General features: G+C 50.2%; 1 protein-coding gene across 1 annotated transcript in view; it reads right to left on the bottom strand.

The window, feature by feature from the left end:
* Positions 1-14,996, bottom strand: part of MED27 (mediator complex subunit 27) — a 1,097,305-nt gene that overhangs the window by 115,855 nt on the left and 966,454 nt on the right. The window contains exon 6 of the mRNA XM_085613926.1: positions 3,881-3,922. Within this exon, the coding sequence (XP_085470052.1) occupies positions 3,881-3,922 (42 nt within the window). The remainder of the gene's footprint in view (positions 1-3,880; positions 3,923-14,996) is intronic.

Raw genomic sequence — 14,996 nt, 5'->3', positions numbered from 1 at the left:
CGGTTGCAGGGGCTTCCAGCCCCTGCTCTGGCGTGAAACTGGACAAAGGAAATGGGTGTAGCCACCCCTCTTTCCTGACCCTCCCATAGGTGGGCCCCTAGAGTTTGTCCCACTCCTTCCTTGGGTATAAGAAAGGAACCCCTGGCTACAGGACTTTAGATTTACCTGGACGAAACTCTGATACTGAATCCTGGAACTTCAACGATCTACATTGAACTAGATGAGTGAAGAATCTCCCTTGGAGTAAAGGAGTTACTCCCCTGCAAGGCAGGCACCAAAGACACATCTGACCGGTTTGCAGCTCCGAAGCTCCCGCCAGACTCCAAAGAAGTTTGCAACACAGGAGGTGGGTTTCCGTGGTCTTAGAGGTCGATCAGTGCCCACAGCAAGTCTGAGGCCCGTATCCCTCGTGGCGACCGTGCAAACCGAACCCCTAGACACCACGTCACTTTGCAGAAGCATCAGCTTTCCAACAAATTCTGCAGCTGAGCTTTGGATTACTTATAGCCCTGACCCCGAGCAGCATTTGCACTGAAGATTGCCCGCCTACACTCCACGAGTGTTCCGTGAGCTGGCCCTTTGTGTTTCCTCTCAAGGTCTCTTCGCGATCCCTAGTCCGTCGACTGGTTGGTCCCTGTGAAGGCAACTTTACCTCTAATTAGGCTTACCTGATTGCTCCAGACGTGCCCTGTCTCTCCATTGCTTGGGGAGTCCCCAGGGCCTTGCTGGTCTGCACCGAAGCATCTTTTCTCTTACTGCGTGGGTTGCTGTTGCCAAGGCTTGTTGTGTTCAATACGAGCACCGACACCGCAGCACTCGACATCCTTCGTGGGACAGCTCAAATCCAGCTTCTGGTTGTCATCGACGCCTCCTGGTCCTCGTGGCTGCAGAGTCAAGTTTCGCCTCCACGCACCTGAATCACCCGACATCGGTGGGCTTTCGTCTACCGTGCCCCTGGTCACTGGCAAGTGACCCAGACTCTGTCCCTTTTGCTTTCAGGTTCTCTGATCTTCGATCCAGGCTTAGAGCACACCGAACACTTTTCTCCTTCCTGGCAGCAGCACTTTGCAGCAGATCGCTATTGAAATCAACGACAATCCCCGACACCATTTGACACCTATGCACCCGGCTTCCCTGGGTAAAGTAACTCAAGTACTCCGGTGCTCCCGTGGGTGCTTGCCCTAGAACCCCATAAGTCTAAAGGGGTTTGCTCAAAGTCCTCTCCTAAGTGTCCTTAACTTCTAAAACTCCAACTGCGACTTTCCCATAAAATAGTACGGGTCTCGCGCCTGTGTTCTCACACTGCACGTGTCCCCCGTGGGTCTCCTGTTCACTACCTTGGGTGGTTCCTTGGGGTTCCTAGTGATTCTACGTGCTTTAGGCACGGTCTAGTCAAGTTGTGGTTCTTATACCACTTTCTTAATATATGGTTTGGTCCGCCCCAGGGCCCATTGTATATTGTGATATTTACTGTTGTTTTAGAACTGTATTATTGTGTATCTTGGACTCTAATCTCATAAAGAGATTAGTAGTGAGTGTTTAGAAATAAATACATATATTTTATATATACCTTGTGTGGATCTCCTTTCATTTAGTAATGCAAGAGGTTATAATCTGGTAAACCTAGCTGCTTTACACTCCTTCAAGACTTAGCCTGAAGGCTGCTCTCCATAGCTACCACTAGGATAGCTTTCAATAAAGGTTGTCTTTAACCCTATCATCAATAAGGGTTGTTTGGACTGGTACAAGGTGCCCACTATAACTAGTGGACAGCATATACCAGGCCAACTTCTCACAATCTGTATGGTACTTGTTCTTTGCAGCAGGCCCATTAACCCTCTGAGCTACCCTTCCATGAATCAAAACTTCCACTAGACAAAATGATCTCTCTCTAGGAAGAACATTAAACACCAGAGTCATCATGACATTTTTATTGTTGCAGAAAATTTCTGGAGGCCAGGAAGGAGGCAGCAAGCGCTTTTAAAACCTTAATATACTTGCAAACATAATGCCTCCGCCCAAAGTCAGCACCCAGTGCGGTCACACCGGTTGCGCTGCCCTCAAGTGTCCTGTGACCTCTGGGACAGAGTCACTGTCGCTCTAGGGTGTGCTGCTTCATAGGTCTGTCTGCAAGACTGGAGGTGAACTTCAGTATGGATTGTGATGGACAAACCTTGAAGGTTAACCCACACTTGCCACTGCTAGGGTTCACCTGCTGGTGCTAAGACACCAGGGCTTCTAAGGTCTTGCGCAGCCTTCTAGGGTCTAGCATGGGATTGTGCTCTCTCAGAAGAGTGGTCTGGTGGACTGGTTATTAAGGCTGAACCTGGTTCCCCAGTTACAAATTCAGTAGCTCTGGCCATAGTGCCACATCCTCTCCCCCGCTGAACACCATACTGCCCCACTGAGAAAAACTCACACTGCCTTCAACTACAACCCAATTGCTGCCGGTTATAAACACCTGGATGCGGATCAAATGACGCACTAGACAAGAGCAATATGCGGCCTACAAAAAAAAGTAATAACATCCTGGAAAAAGCAAACCCTCATAGGGAATGTAAAATTTAGCAAACCATGTGAATTGTAAGCAGGAACAACATGGTTACCTTAACGCTTTTACACTCACTATTCAGAAGTCAGTGAGTGCTTTTGCCTGAAAAATTAAGGACATGACAACAGGGCCCTGAAAGGACCCATTCCAATGGCCATTGCTTATATCCTTACAAAACGTAAGCAGCATGGGAAAAAGACCACATCCCTCGATGCAGAGCCGCAGTACACATTTTGTTTTCCAATCCACACTTTGCAGTGCCTCCAGGACTGGTGCACTAGTTGCAAGCCCAGGGAAAACAAAGACAAAAAACCAAAAATAGCGCTTCACTGGCAAACTCTGTAAAAGTGGCGCTAATGTGTTTGGGTGTGAATAAAATCAATCTGGCCAGTTTGCTACCACTCTGTCTTACTTTATTTAGTTATTTTTCCTATTTTTAACCTTTTATTCCAGATGCTGCACTTTGGAATTAAAATACAACATTTCCAGTAAAAATTATTTTCTTTTTTGGATCCATTTCACAGGGGAGCAAATAAAAGAAAGGAGAGGAAAGAGTGTGAAAACCCCGTCTAGAAGTCTCGGTTTTCAGTAAGAGAAGAACTGCTAGACAGAAAGAGAGGGAAGAGGGAAAGAGTGTGGGGGGGGGGGGGGCAGCTGAAGCGGCAGAGCAGAAGTGGACACTGTCTTTGTCTTCTCTGGCCGAGAAGGAAAAGACAGAGAGAGTCCTGTTACTTCTCTGCCCCCCCCTCCCCCCCCCTCACGAGCGCCGAGCTTTATTTATAGGCGATCGTGATTTCTTGCATCCTGGGACGCATTTTCAAAATAAAAAAGTAGGGGAACGGAATCCCTGGAATTGAAGAAGTAGGGGCACGCCGTGCCCTGCCGATCCCACCCACTTCGACCACTTTCCTAGAACTCCTGGCTCTGGGGCCAGCAGAGGGCGTTGCTGCAGCTCACAGAAACACCCCCTCCCCTTGTTTATCTGGACGATAGGTGACATCAGTTCCAGGACCATGCAGAACAATGGCGGCGAGACACTGAAAATCAGTGAATGTGAGTGGGTGTGCGAGAGACAGTGTATGTGTGAGTGTGAGGGAGAGTGTGAGTGTGTGTGAATGTGCACCAGCCACGTGGGAGCCTGCCACTGACCCTGGCTTATTATGGCTAATTCGTGATATATGGTTTACACATGACAAAATGAAAGACAGCTTGTAGGAGTAATTTATTAGTGCGAGAGGCACCCGTGGAAAACTCCAGCTGCGGGGCGGCTTCACCCGTGTCACTTTATCACCAGTTATGTGGAAAAGATGCCTGTTAGGCTGGACTCACCTTTTGAAAGACTTGATAGTTCGATTTGGACCAGATGTCGAGCTGCAAACGCCAAGGAGAAAAAGAAAAATATATCAATCAACACATGGCAAACGTAATTGAAACAGTGAAGGACAATCGGATGGACCCCGCCCCTGGAAAACCAACCCGCTACCACTCATCTCAAAGGAAGCACGTCCCGGCGCGTACACCAGCACTGTGATCTTGGACAAAGCCCTCCTGTCGCGCACAGCTGTAATTTGATGGTGATATTAATTATATGTAGACAGAATTTTTGTGATGAGATTAGGATGCTGCATAAATACTCCATTCATTATTCTAAATACGACATTTACAACTTTCAGGGTCAAAAGCCTCATTACATTCATTTCTGCCTCGAACTTCAAGGCAGCGCAGATGTCACACAGCCCGAGGCGGGCACCTGCCCTTATCAAAGCAGACTTCAGCCAGCATCAGAATAAAAATGTGCGGCGAGGGGCTGGGGTGAGGGTTAATGCCATGAAGCTCCGAGCTGCAGGCGCGGAACCCACCCACAACCACACCGCATCCGGGGCTTCAAACATCTCTCTGCCGCTCGCACTACCTCTGGTCCGACGTCTCACACGCAGGCCCCGTTCACCATCCTTTTCACACTGGCCCCCACCTCTCCCCAACAGTTCTTATTCGCAAGACTTTTCACTCTCAGGCCTCACCACTCCCAGCAGTTCTTGCTCACCATCCTTTTCACTCTCAGGCCTCAGCTCTCCCAGCAGTTCTTATTCACAAGGCTTTTCACTCTCAGGCCTCAGCTCTCTTAGCAGTTCTTGTTCACCATGTTTTTCACACTCTGACCTCACCTCTCCCAGCAGTTCTTGCTCACCATCCTTTTCACTCTCAGGCCTCAGCTCTCCCAGCAGTTCTTGCTCACCATCCTTTTCACTCTCAGGCCTCAGCTCTCCCAGCAGTTCTTATTCACAAGGCTTTTCACTCTCAGGCCTCAGCTCTCTTAGCAGTTCTTGTTCACCATGTTTTTCACACTCTGACCTCACCTCTCCCAGCAGTTCTTGCTCACCATCCTTTTCACTCTCAGGCCTCAACTCTCTTAGCAGTTCTTGTTCACCATGTTTTTCACACTCAGACCTCACCTCTCCCAGCAGGTCTTGTTCACAAGGCTTTTCACTCTCAGGCTTCAGATCTCTTAGCAGTTCTTGTTCACCATGTTTTTCACACTAAGACCTCACCTCTCCCAGCTGTTCTTGCTCACCATTCTTTTCACTCTCAGGCCTCAGCTCTCTTAGCAGTTCTTGTTCACCATGTTTTTCACCCTCAGACCTCAGCGCTCCCAGCAGTTCTTGTTCACCATCGTTTGCACTCTCAGGTATCAGCTCTCCCAGCAGTTCTTATTCACAAGATTTTTCACTCTCAGGCCTCAGCTCTCTTAGCACTTCTTGTTCACCATGTTTTACACCCTCATACCTCAGCGCTCCCAGCAGTTCTTGCTCACCATCCTTTTCACTCTCAGGTTTCAGCTCTCCCAGCAGTTCTTATTCACAAGATTTTTGCACTCTTAGGCCTCAACTCTCCCAGCAGTTCTTGTTCACCACGTTTATCACATTCAGACGTCTCCTCTCCCAGCAGTTCTGTTTCACACGCTTTTTCCCTCTCAGGTCTCAAATCTCCCAGCAGTTCTTGTTCACTATCTTTTTCACACTCAGACCTCACCTTTCCCAGCAGTTCTTGCTCATCATCCTTTTCACTCTCAGGCCTCAGCTCTCCCAGCAGTTCTTGTTCATCATCCATTTCACTGTCAGACCTCACCTCTCCCAGCAGTTCTTGCTCACCAACATTTTCACTCTCAGACCTCAGCTCTCTTAGCAGTTCTTGTTCATCATCCTTTTTCACACTCAGACCTCACCTCTCCTAGCAGTTCTTGCTCACCATGTTTTTCACACTCAGACCTCACCTCTTCCAGCAGTTCTTGCTCAACATCCTTTTCACTCTTAGGCCTCAGCTCTCCCAGCAGTTCTTGTTCATCATCCATTTCACGGTCAGACCTCACCTCTCTCAGCAGTTCTTGCTCACCAACATTTTGACTCTCAGACCTCAGCTCTCTTAGCAGTTCTTATTCATCATCCTTTTCACACTCAGACCTCACCTCTCCCAGCAGTTCTTGTTCACCATGTTTTTCACACTCAGACCTCACCTCTCCCAGCTGTTCTTGCTCACCATACTTTTCACTCTCAGGCCTCAGCTCTCTTAGCAGTTCTTGTTCACCATGTTTTTCACACTCAGACCTCACCTCCCAGCAGTTCTTATTTACAAGGCTTTTCACTCTCAGGCCTCAGCTCTTTTAGCAATTCTTGTTCACCATGTTTTACACCCTCAGACCTCAGCGCTCCCAGCAGTTCTTGTTCACAAGGGTTTTCACTCTTAGGCCTCAGCTCTCTCAGCAGTTCTTGTTCACCATGTTTTTCACATTCAGACCTCACCTCTCCCAGCAGTTCTGTTTCACACGCTTTTTCCCTCTCAGGTCTGAAATCTCCCAGCAGTTCTTGTTCACTATGTTTTTCACACTCAGACCTCACCTTTCCCAGCAGTTCTTGCTTATCATCCTTTTCACTCTCAGGCCTCAGCTCTCCCAGCAGTTCTTGTTCACCATCCATTTCACTGTCAGACCTCACCTCTCCCAGCAGTTCTTGCTCACCAACATTTTCACTCTCAGGCCTCAGCTCTATTAGCAGTTCTTGTTCATCATCCTTTTCACACTCAGACCTCACCTCTTCCAGCAGTTCTTGCTCAACATCCTTTTCACTCTCAGGCCTCAGCTCTCCCAGCAGTTCTTGTTCACATGGGTTTTCCCTCACAGGGCTCAAATCTCCCAGCAGTTCTTGTTCACTACGTTTTTCACATTCAGACCTCACCTTTCCCAGCAGTTCTTGCTCACCATCCTTTTCACTCTCAGGCCTCAGCTCTCCCAGCAGTTCTAATTCACCATGTTGTCCACTCTCGGCCACAGCTCTCCACATTAGTTACTCACCAGTGACTCGTAGGAAGCACTGGTCCATGTGTAACCTCATCCATGTCCCCCCACCTCCTAGCACACCGGTGAAGATCAGGCCTTTCCCTCATTCACCATCACAGTTAGGGGCAACAGACTAGCCATGGACTAGCGTCCACAAGTGGCCAGTGGGGGAGGTCGCTTGGGGACTCAGGGTCCAAAACTCATACCACTTTATTTCCAGCTCCATCTAAACCCCTTCCGTGGAGAAACCTGTGAACATTCACTGGAGACAGGACTCAACAAGATAAACTTCAAGGCTCCCCAAGATATTTAGAACCACTACATATGGAGATATCTGGTGTGGCAGCAGCCTTGGGTAACCCCAAAAACACAATAAGGTCTTTGCTCCTGTTTGGGTTGGTGACACTCACCACATTGTCCCTCGTTGTGGAAACTGACTCCCAATCTAACATAGGAAAGTTAGTAGAATGGGATGTATCCCCAAGCGATGGCCAGTGGCTGAGATGAATCAAAGTCTTCAAGCCATCCCTTGTTGTTTGCTTCAGTAGATGCCCTAAGTGTCCGGCTGCCCAGGTGAGGGACCCCTGTTGGTTGTATGTTGGAACCACACAGGCGTTAATCACGCCTGCCTTAATAACGTGGTCAGAACAACAAATGCGTCTTTACAACACATTCCGTTACCATGTAAGTCGGTGTAGGAGAGTAGGATCTGCTTCACATGTTTACCCCCACTTTTTGCTGGTGTTTCACTGTTTTTCGACTTTAGTCTGTCTGGGACCCTGCTAATCAGGGCCCCAGCCAAGCTGCTTCCTCTCTAAACTTATTCCATGTACTTTAGGTACATTACAGATTGGATCTGAGGTGCCCTTATAAGCCCCTAGTATATGGTATATTATGTACCCAGGGCATAGGTTCCCCAGAGGCCTACCAGGCATGTATTATGCCACCCCTGGAAAGCCACCCAAAATGACACCACAGGTCTGCTACTGCAGCTTGGGTAAGGTGGTGCCTGCACCCCTTACTGGGATATAGGTTACCTATATCACTATATATATATATATATATACACACACACATAAACCTATAAGTCACTCCTAAGGCAGGCCTTATCAATCCTGAAGGCAGAGTGCTTGGCTCTTATGTGAGAGAGTGCCCCTGCATGAGCAGAGCACCTCTGCAGCGTTCGGAGACCCTTTTCTGATGCTGTTTGTAGTGCAGCCTGACCATATACTCTTAAGTGCATTATAACCAAACGGTAAATGCTAACTTTGGACTGGCTGCATGGAAACATGTTGTGTTTGGTGTCAAACACCTTGGAATTATACCCCCACACCAGTAACTGGTGTGGGAGTATGATCCCACCCTTCTAGAGGGAGAGACATGACAGCACTGGTATACCCAGTACAAACTTAATAGAGCCCTGGCATAACAAAATGGATGCTGCAGCCACAGACACGGGTCTGGCCCCCTGCTGCTGACTGAAACTCCGGCAGGGGAGGCCTGGACAATAGGTTTCCTGTCACAGGGAGGTGTAACCACCTCCCAGACAGGCTTATGTGTATTGGGGCTGGGTGGGAGCACTCTGAGTGCTTTGAAGTCCTGCACTGGGGGCACATTAGGTGTCCCTGTGCATAGTCCAGCTCAAACCGGTTCAGGGGCTTCCAGCCCCTGCTCTGGCGCGGAACTGGACAAAGGAAATGGGTGTTGCCACCCCTCTTACCAAACCCTCCCATAGGTGGATCCCCAAAGTATGTCCAACCCCCTACCTTAGTATAAGTATGGGACCCCTGTCCTTAGGACTTTAGATTACCCTGGACAAAACTCTGACGCTGAATCCTGGACCTTCGACGCTCTGCTCAAGACCAGAGGACTGAAGAAATCTCCCTTGGGGTCAAGGAGTGACTCCCCTGCTTGGCAGGCACCAACGAAGCAATTGGCCGGTCTGCATCATCGAAGCTCCCGCCGGACTCCAAAGTATTTGGAGCCCAGGAAGATGATTTCCAGACATTTCAGAGGCCGACCCGAGTCCCCAGCTAAGCTGAGACCCGCAGCCCTCGTGAGTAGCGTGGAACCGGAACTCCTGATCACCGTGAATTTCTGCAAGTGCATTGACTTCTCGACGTCTCTTGAAGTCATGCTTGGGCTGACTTGTAGCCCCCACCTCGAGCACTGAATCCACCGAAGATTGTCGGCCTGGTCATTCCGAGTGACCCGTGGGCCACCATTTTGTGTTTCGTCTCGAGGTCCCTTCGCGATCCCTGGTCCATTGACTGGTGGATCCCTGAGAGGGTAACTTTGTATTTCCTTGGGCTTTCACGGTTGCTCCAGACGTGCCCTGACTCCCATCCAAGTGGTGAGTCCCACAGACCTTGCTGGTCTGCACCAAAGCATCTTTCTCGTTTCTGCGTGGGTTGCTGTTGCCAATGCTTGTTGTGTCCAATCCGGGCACCGACGCTGCAGCACTCGACATCCTTCGTGGGACAGCTCAAATCCAGCTCCTGGTCGTCCTCAACGCCCCCTGGTCCTCGTGGCTGAAGAATCAAGCGTCACCTCCTTCACCTGAAATCACCAGACATCAGTGGGCATCTGCTCATCGCCTTCCTGGTCACTGGCAAGTGACCCAGACTCTGTCCCCTCTGCTTTCAGGTTCTTCTCATCTTCGATCCAGGCTTGGATCTCTAAGGACACCTCGGATCTTCACGGCAGCAGCACTTCTTCGCCAGCTCCCACTGAAATCGACGACGCGACCCGACCCGACACCAAAAGACACCTATGCACCCGACTTCCCTGGGTAAGATAACACGAGTTCTCTGGTGCTCCTGTGGGTGCTAGCCCTAGAACTTCCTAAGTCTAAAAGGGTTTGGTCCTGACTCATTTCTAAGTGTCCCTAATCTTTAAAAATCTAACCACGACTTTCCCCATAGAAGCTAAGGAGTAGTTTCTTACCTGTAACTCCAGTTCTGTAGTAGGGGTATCTCTGTTATAGTCATAATCTATGAATAGTCCCGCCCATGTGCGGGGACCCCGGAGCAATCAAAATATCTCTTAAGCTGTCCTGCGTTTGCAAACCTGCAAAGACACTTAAGAGACAGACAAAATATTACAGCCTAATAACAATATGGCTGCACTGGCCAGCACTTCATCTGAAGCGAACACAAAAGCCAAAATAAAGTTTAAATGTCATTTTTATTCACATCTGACATGTTCCTTTATTGTAACACACTCCCTTCACCAAAATCCCTTTAAACAATAGAGAGGAAGGGGTGGACAGACAAGCCCTATAGGCTGTCATTATGTGTCTGCTAAAAGGATACCGTGCCTTTAAGGAACTCTCCAGAGACCCCCGGTATCCCAGGATGCACAGCCAAAGCAAGTTACTTTCAGTTCTTTTTGAAGGTGTATAACAACAGGCCTGATACTGTCAGGTTACTCCACCGGGGAGGAGGGAGGGTCGCTTATGACTATAACAGAGATACCCCTACTACAGAACTGGAGTTACAGGTAAGAAACTACTCCTTCTGTAGTAGGGGATCTCTGTGTATAGTCATAATCTATGAATAGAATGGCAAGCCCATCCCAACCAACAAACAGCGGTGGAGTAAAAACCGAACACCAACAAATTACTGTGCAAACAAATTCCTCAGCGAAGCCTGTCCAACCTGCGCATCTGCCCTAGCATCAGAGTCCAGGCAGTAATGCTTTGTAAACGTATGGACCGACTTCCAGGTGGCAGCCTTACAAATGTCAGCAATTGGAACATTCCTAAGCAAAGCCGTAGTCGCTGCTTTGCCCCTAGTCAAATGCGCTGTAGGCTTACCCCCTAACTTCTTATTAGCTTTCTGATAACAGAGCTGAATACAAGACACAATCCATCTGGAGATGGACTGTTTCGAGGTAGCTAGACCAGTTCTTACTAAACCATAATTTACAAACAGTTGATCCGACCTGCGGATGTCTTTTGTCTTATCTAGATAGAATTTCAACACTCTACGCACATCTAGCGAATGCAGAGACCTCTCCGCCGGAGAGGAGGGATGCTGAAAAAATGTAGGCAAAGTTATCATTTGATTTACATGAAAATCAGATATCACTTTAGGCAAAAACTTAGGATGAGTACGCATTACCACTTTAGAAGCATGGAATACAGTATACGGCTCTTGACAACACAGAGCCTGAATCTCACTTACTCTCCTGGCCGAAGTAATGGCCACAAGGAAGGCGGCCTTCCAGGACAAATGCTGCAGAGAAGCCTTATGAATAGGCTCAAAAGGCTCCCTCATTAATCTGGACAACACCACGTTCAATTCCCATGGTGGAGAAGGTCGTCTAACAGGGGGAAACACCTTACGCAAACCCTCCAGAAAATCTTTAATCACAGGGATTTGAAAAAATGAGGTTTGGAAAGGGCCCTTTCTATACGCAGTCAAAGCTGCGAGATGAACCTTAATAGACTGAAAATTAAGCCCAGATTGAGCTAACTGCAGCAGATAAGGCAAAATAACATCTTCTTTACAGGATGTAGGGTCAATGTCCTTTGCCGTGCACCATAAGCAGAATCTCTTCCACTTATAGGCATAAGAAGTCCTCGTAGACGGTCTCTTCGCCTCTTTCAAGATCTCCATACAGTCCTGAGGTAGGTTCAAGTGTCCATACTGTACTAGCTCAGGAGCCATGCTGCCAAACTCAAGGACGAGAGATTGGGGTGAACCATCTGTCCTCCGAACTTCGTGAGAAGGTCCGGCCGACACGGCAGGCGCCGGTGTGGCAGAACAGACCGGTGAAGAAGGTCGGTGAACCACCATTGCCTCGGCCACTCCGGAGCAATCAGGATCATCCTGGCTCTGGATTGCGACAGCTTGATCAGCACCGCCGGATTCAGGGGAATGGGTGGAAAGGCGTAGAGAAAGCTGTTGGACCAACTGATCCATAGAGCATTCCCCAGTGTCCCTGGTTGGTAGTACCTGGACGCAAAGTCGCGGCATTTGCTGTTTTCTGCCGTAGCGAACAGATCGATATCCGGAGTGCCCCACTCTGCGAAGACGTCTCTTAGCACGTCGTCGTGTAGCACCCACTCGTGATTTTCTTGAACGAGCCTGCTGAGCGCATCGGCTTGGGCATTCTGCACTCCCGGCAGATGGGTTGCCGTGATCGTTAGGTTCCTGGCCACCAGCCAATTCCAGATCGTCTGTGCCTCCCGAGACAGCGTGCGTGAACGGGAGCCCCCCTGCTTGTTGAGGTAATACATGGTAGTAGTATTGTCCGTCTGAACTAGCAGGGAGTTCGTCTTGAAGGAGGGATGGAATGCCTTCAGAGCCAAGTGTACTGCTCTGAGATCCAAAAAGTTGATGTGGTAAGTCATCTCCGTCTGTGACCATGTCCCCTGAATCTGAAGAGGGCCCGAATGCGCTCCCCAGCCCAGGAGAGACGCATCGGTCACTATGGTCTGGGCCGGAATATCCTTGTGAAAGGGAGTCCCCTTGCAAACATTCTCTGAGGAGCACCACCATTTCAGAGTCTGTAGAGCGTGTTGGGACAGATGAATCGTGTCCTCCCAACGCCCCTGCCTCTGGTCCCATTGATCCTCCAGACATTCCTGTAGAGGCCTCATATGCAGACGTGCATTGGGGGTGAGAAAGATGCAGGAAGCCATCGACCCCAGTAAAGAGGACACCGTCCTCACTGTAGGAGAGTGGGCTGAGAGGAGGTGCAGGGCCTTTCAACGGATAGATAAGCGTCTCTCCTCCGAAGGACACACGCTTGCGTTCAAAGTATTGACTGAGGCCCCCAAGTACTGGAGACACTGCACAGGGATCGGCACTGACTTCGACATGTTGATGTGCAGTCCCAGGCGATGAAGCAAGGCAGCTGTCCTGTTGAAATGACACTGGGCTTCCTGGTACGTGGAAGCTTTGATCAGCCAATCGTCCAGGTATGGATACACAAACACTTTGTTCTTCCGCAAGTGTGCTGCCACCACTGCCATGCACTTGGAGAACGTCCTTGGTGCAGACTTCAGACCAAACGGGAGTACTGTATACTGGTAATGGTTGTTGCCTACCAGAAACCTCAGGAACTTGCGATGCTTTTGTGCGATCGGCACATGAAAGTAAGCGTCCTGCAGATCTATGGCGCACAGCCAGTCTCCTCGATGCAACTGAGGGTAAATCTGATGCAGGGACAACATACGGAACTTTTCTCTGCGGATCCACTTGTTTGCTTGACACAGATCTAGAATAGGCCTGAACTCGTTCTTGTCCTTTTTTCTGGCGAGGAAGAACCTTGAGTAAAGACCTTTTCCTTTTTGCCTCAAAGGAACAGTTTCTATCGCCTTCTTCTTTAACAGAATGTCCGCCTCCCCCTGGAGCTCTCGCACCATGTAGGGAGAGCGCACTGGTGGAATCTGCGGAGGCGGGCTGGTGAAACGAAGACTGTACCCATTGCAAACAATATTCAGCACCCACTTGTCCTGAGTTATTGTTCTCCACTCTGCCAGGTAGTATGGAATACTTCCCCCCACCGGAGCGGTTAACGGATGAGGGGGAAGTGACTTTTCAGGGCTTCGACCGGGCCGGGCCTTTGTTCCCCGACGAGGATTGATGCTGGCCTCTGCCCCTCTGGCGCTTTTGAAAGGACTGCCTCGGGAACTGTTGTTGTTGCTGGTGTTGGTGGTGTTGTTGACCAGACTGACGCCCTTGGCCGCGTTGTTTAGAATACCGCCTGCCATAGGAACGGAATGACCTCTTCTGTTCCTTGGGTTTTTCCAACCCCACGGCCTTCAGGGTTTCTGCTTCGGCCTTCATGCGGGCCATTTCGTCATCCGCATGAGACCCGAACAGCGTCGTGCCAGAGAAAGGCAAGTTAGCAATCTTTTGCTGCGCTTCAGGCTTTAGAGAGGTAAGCCTCAGCCAGGAATGTCTCCTCATGTGTACTCCATGACAGTACCCATGGGCCGCCAGCAACAATACATCCCCCGCTGCACTGATGATCTGGTTGGAGACCATCATGCCCTCATTCAACACCTCCTGGAAGTCCTCCCGTTTATCCCTAGGTAGGGAGGCAGCAAACTGTTGCAGGGAGTCCCAAAACGATCGGTCATAGCGACCCAGCAGAGCGGAGGCGCTAGCAGCCTTCATAGTCGTGGCCGACGTAGAGCACATTCTCCTCCCCAAGGAGTCCATCTTGCGACTCTCCTTATCCGGAGGAGCCGTGGAAGAGGGCGTCGTGGAGTGTTGTTTCCGCCCCGCAACCACAATGACAGAGTCCGGGGGAGGGTCCACCCTGAGGAACGCTGGGTCCGAATCAGGGGCCCTGTACTTTTTCTGCAACCGTGAGGGAGCAGACTTCACCACGGCTGGTGTCAAGAAGACCTCCATGGCTGGTTCCTCCAAACCTGGCACCAAAGGAAGGAGGGGGCGTGACAGGTGAGCCTTGTGCAATGTCTCAAATATCACAGAGGTAGTGGGAACCGGCACTGCCACTGAGATTCCCAATTTCGCCGCCCCCCTCATCAGTACATCCTGGAAAGTGGCAATATCATCCACCGGCGAGATTCTAGTAGGCGGCGTTTCCGACAACGAGGGGGAAAGCCGTCCATTGCCAGATGAGTCCGTATACCTCGTGCCTCTGGAACGAGATCTATATCTCCGTCGTCCATGCCTTGTGTGAGTGGACGATCTGTGTCTGCTCCGTGACCTCCGGCGAGATCGAGAGCGTGATCTCAGTCTGCGTGGGGCCTTAGGAATCACCGGTAGCCGAGGAGACGGCGGGAGCTGAGGCACCGGCGGTGGCGGAGGCGGCGGAGGTCGCTTAGGAGGAGGAGTAGGAGGAGGCGGAGGAGGAGGAGGTGGAGGAGGCTTAGGAGGCTTCTGAGGCAGCGGCTGAGGGAGAGGCTGCGGAGTTCCATCACTCCCTGCAGGAGAACCCGGACTAGCACTGTCCGGACTTCCGTCCACCCTTCTCTTCTTGGCGGGCCTATCCCGAGCTGAAGTAAACGAGGGGGAGCGCCCTCTTCTCCTAGATCCACGACTGGATATCGTAATCACCGAAGAAGTGTTACCCGATGTCCTCGACGTCGAACCAAGCATCGACCTTGTACGGCTTCTCCTCGCCGTTGAC

Source organism: Triturus cristatus, chromosome 1_2 (assembly GCF_964204655.1).
Source record: "Triturus cristatus chromosome 1_2, aTriCri1.1, whole genome shotgun sequence".
Lineage (NCBI taxonomy): Eukaryota > Metazoa > Chordata > Amphibia > Caudata > Salamandridae > Triturus > Triturus cristatus.
The sequence above is the reverse complement of the archived record's forward strand: the minus strand, read 5'-3'. Positions and strand labels throughout refer to the sequence as shown.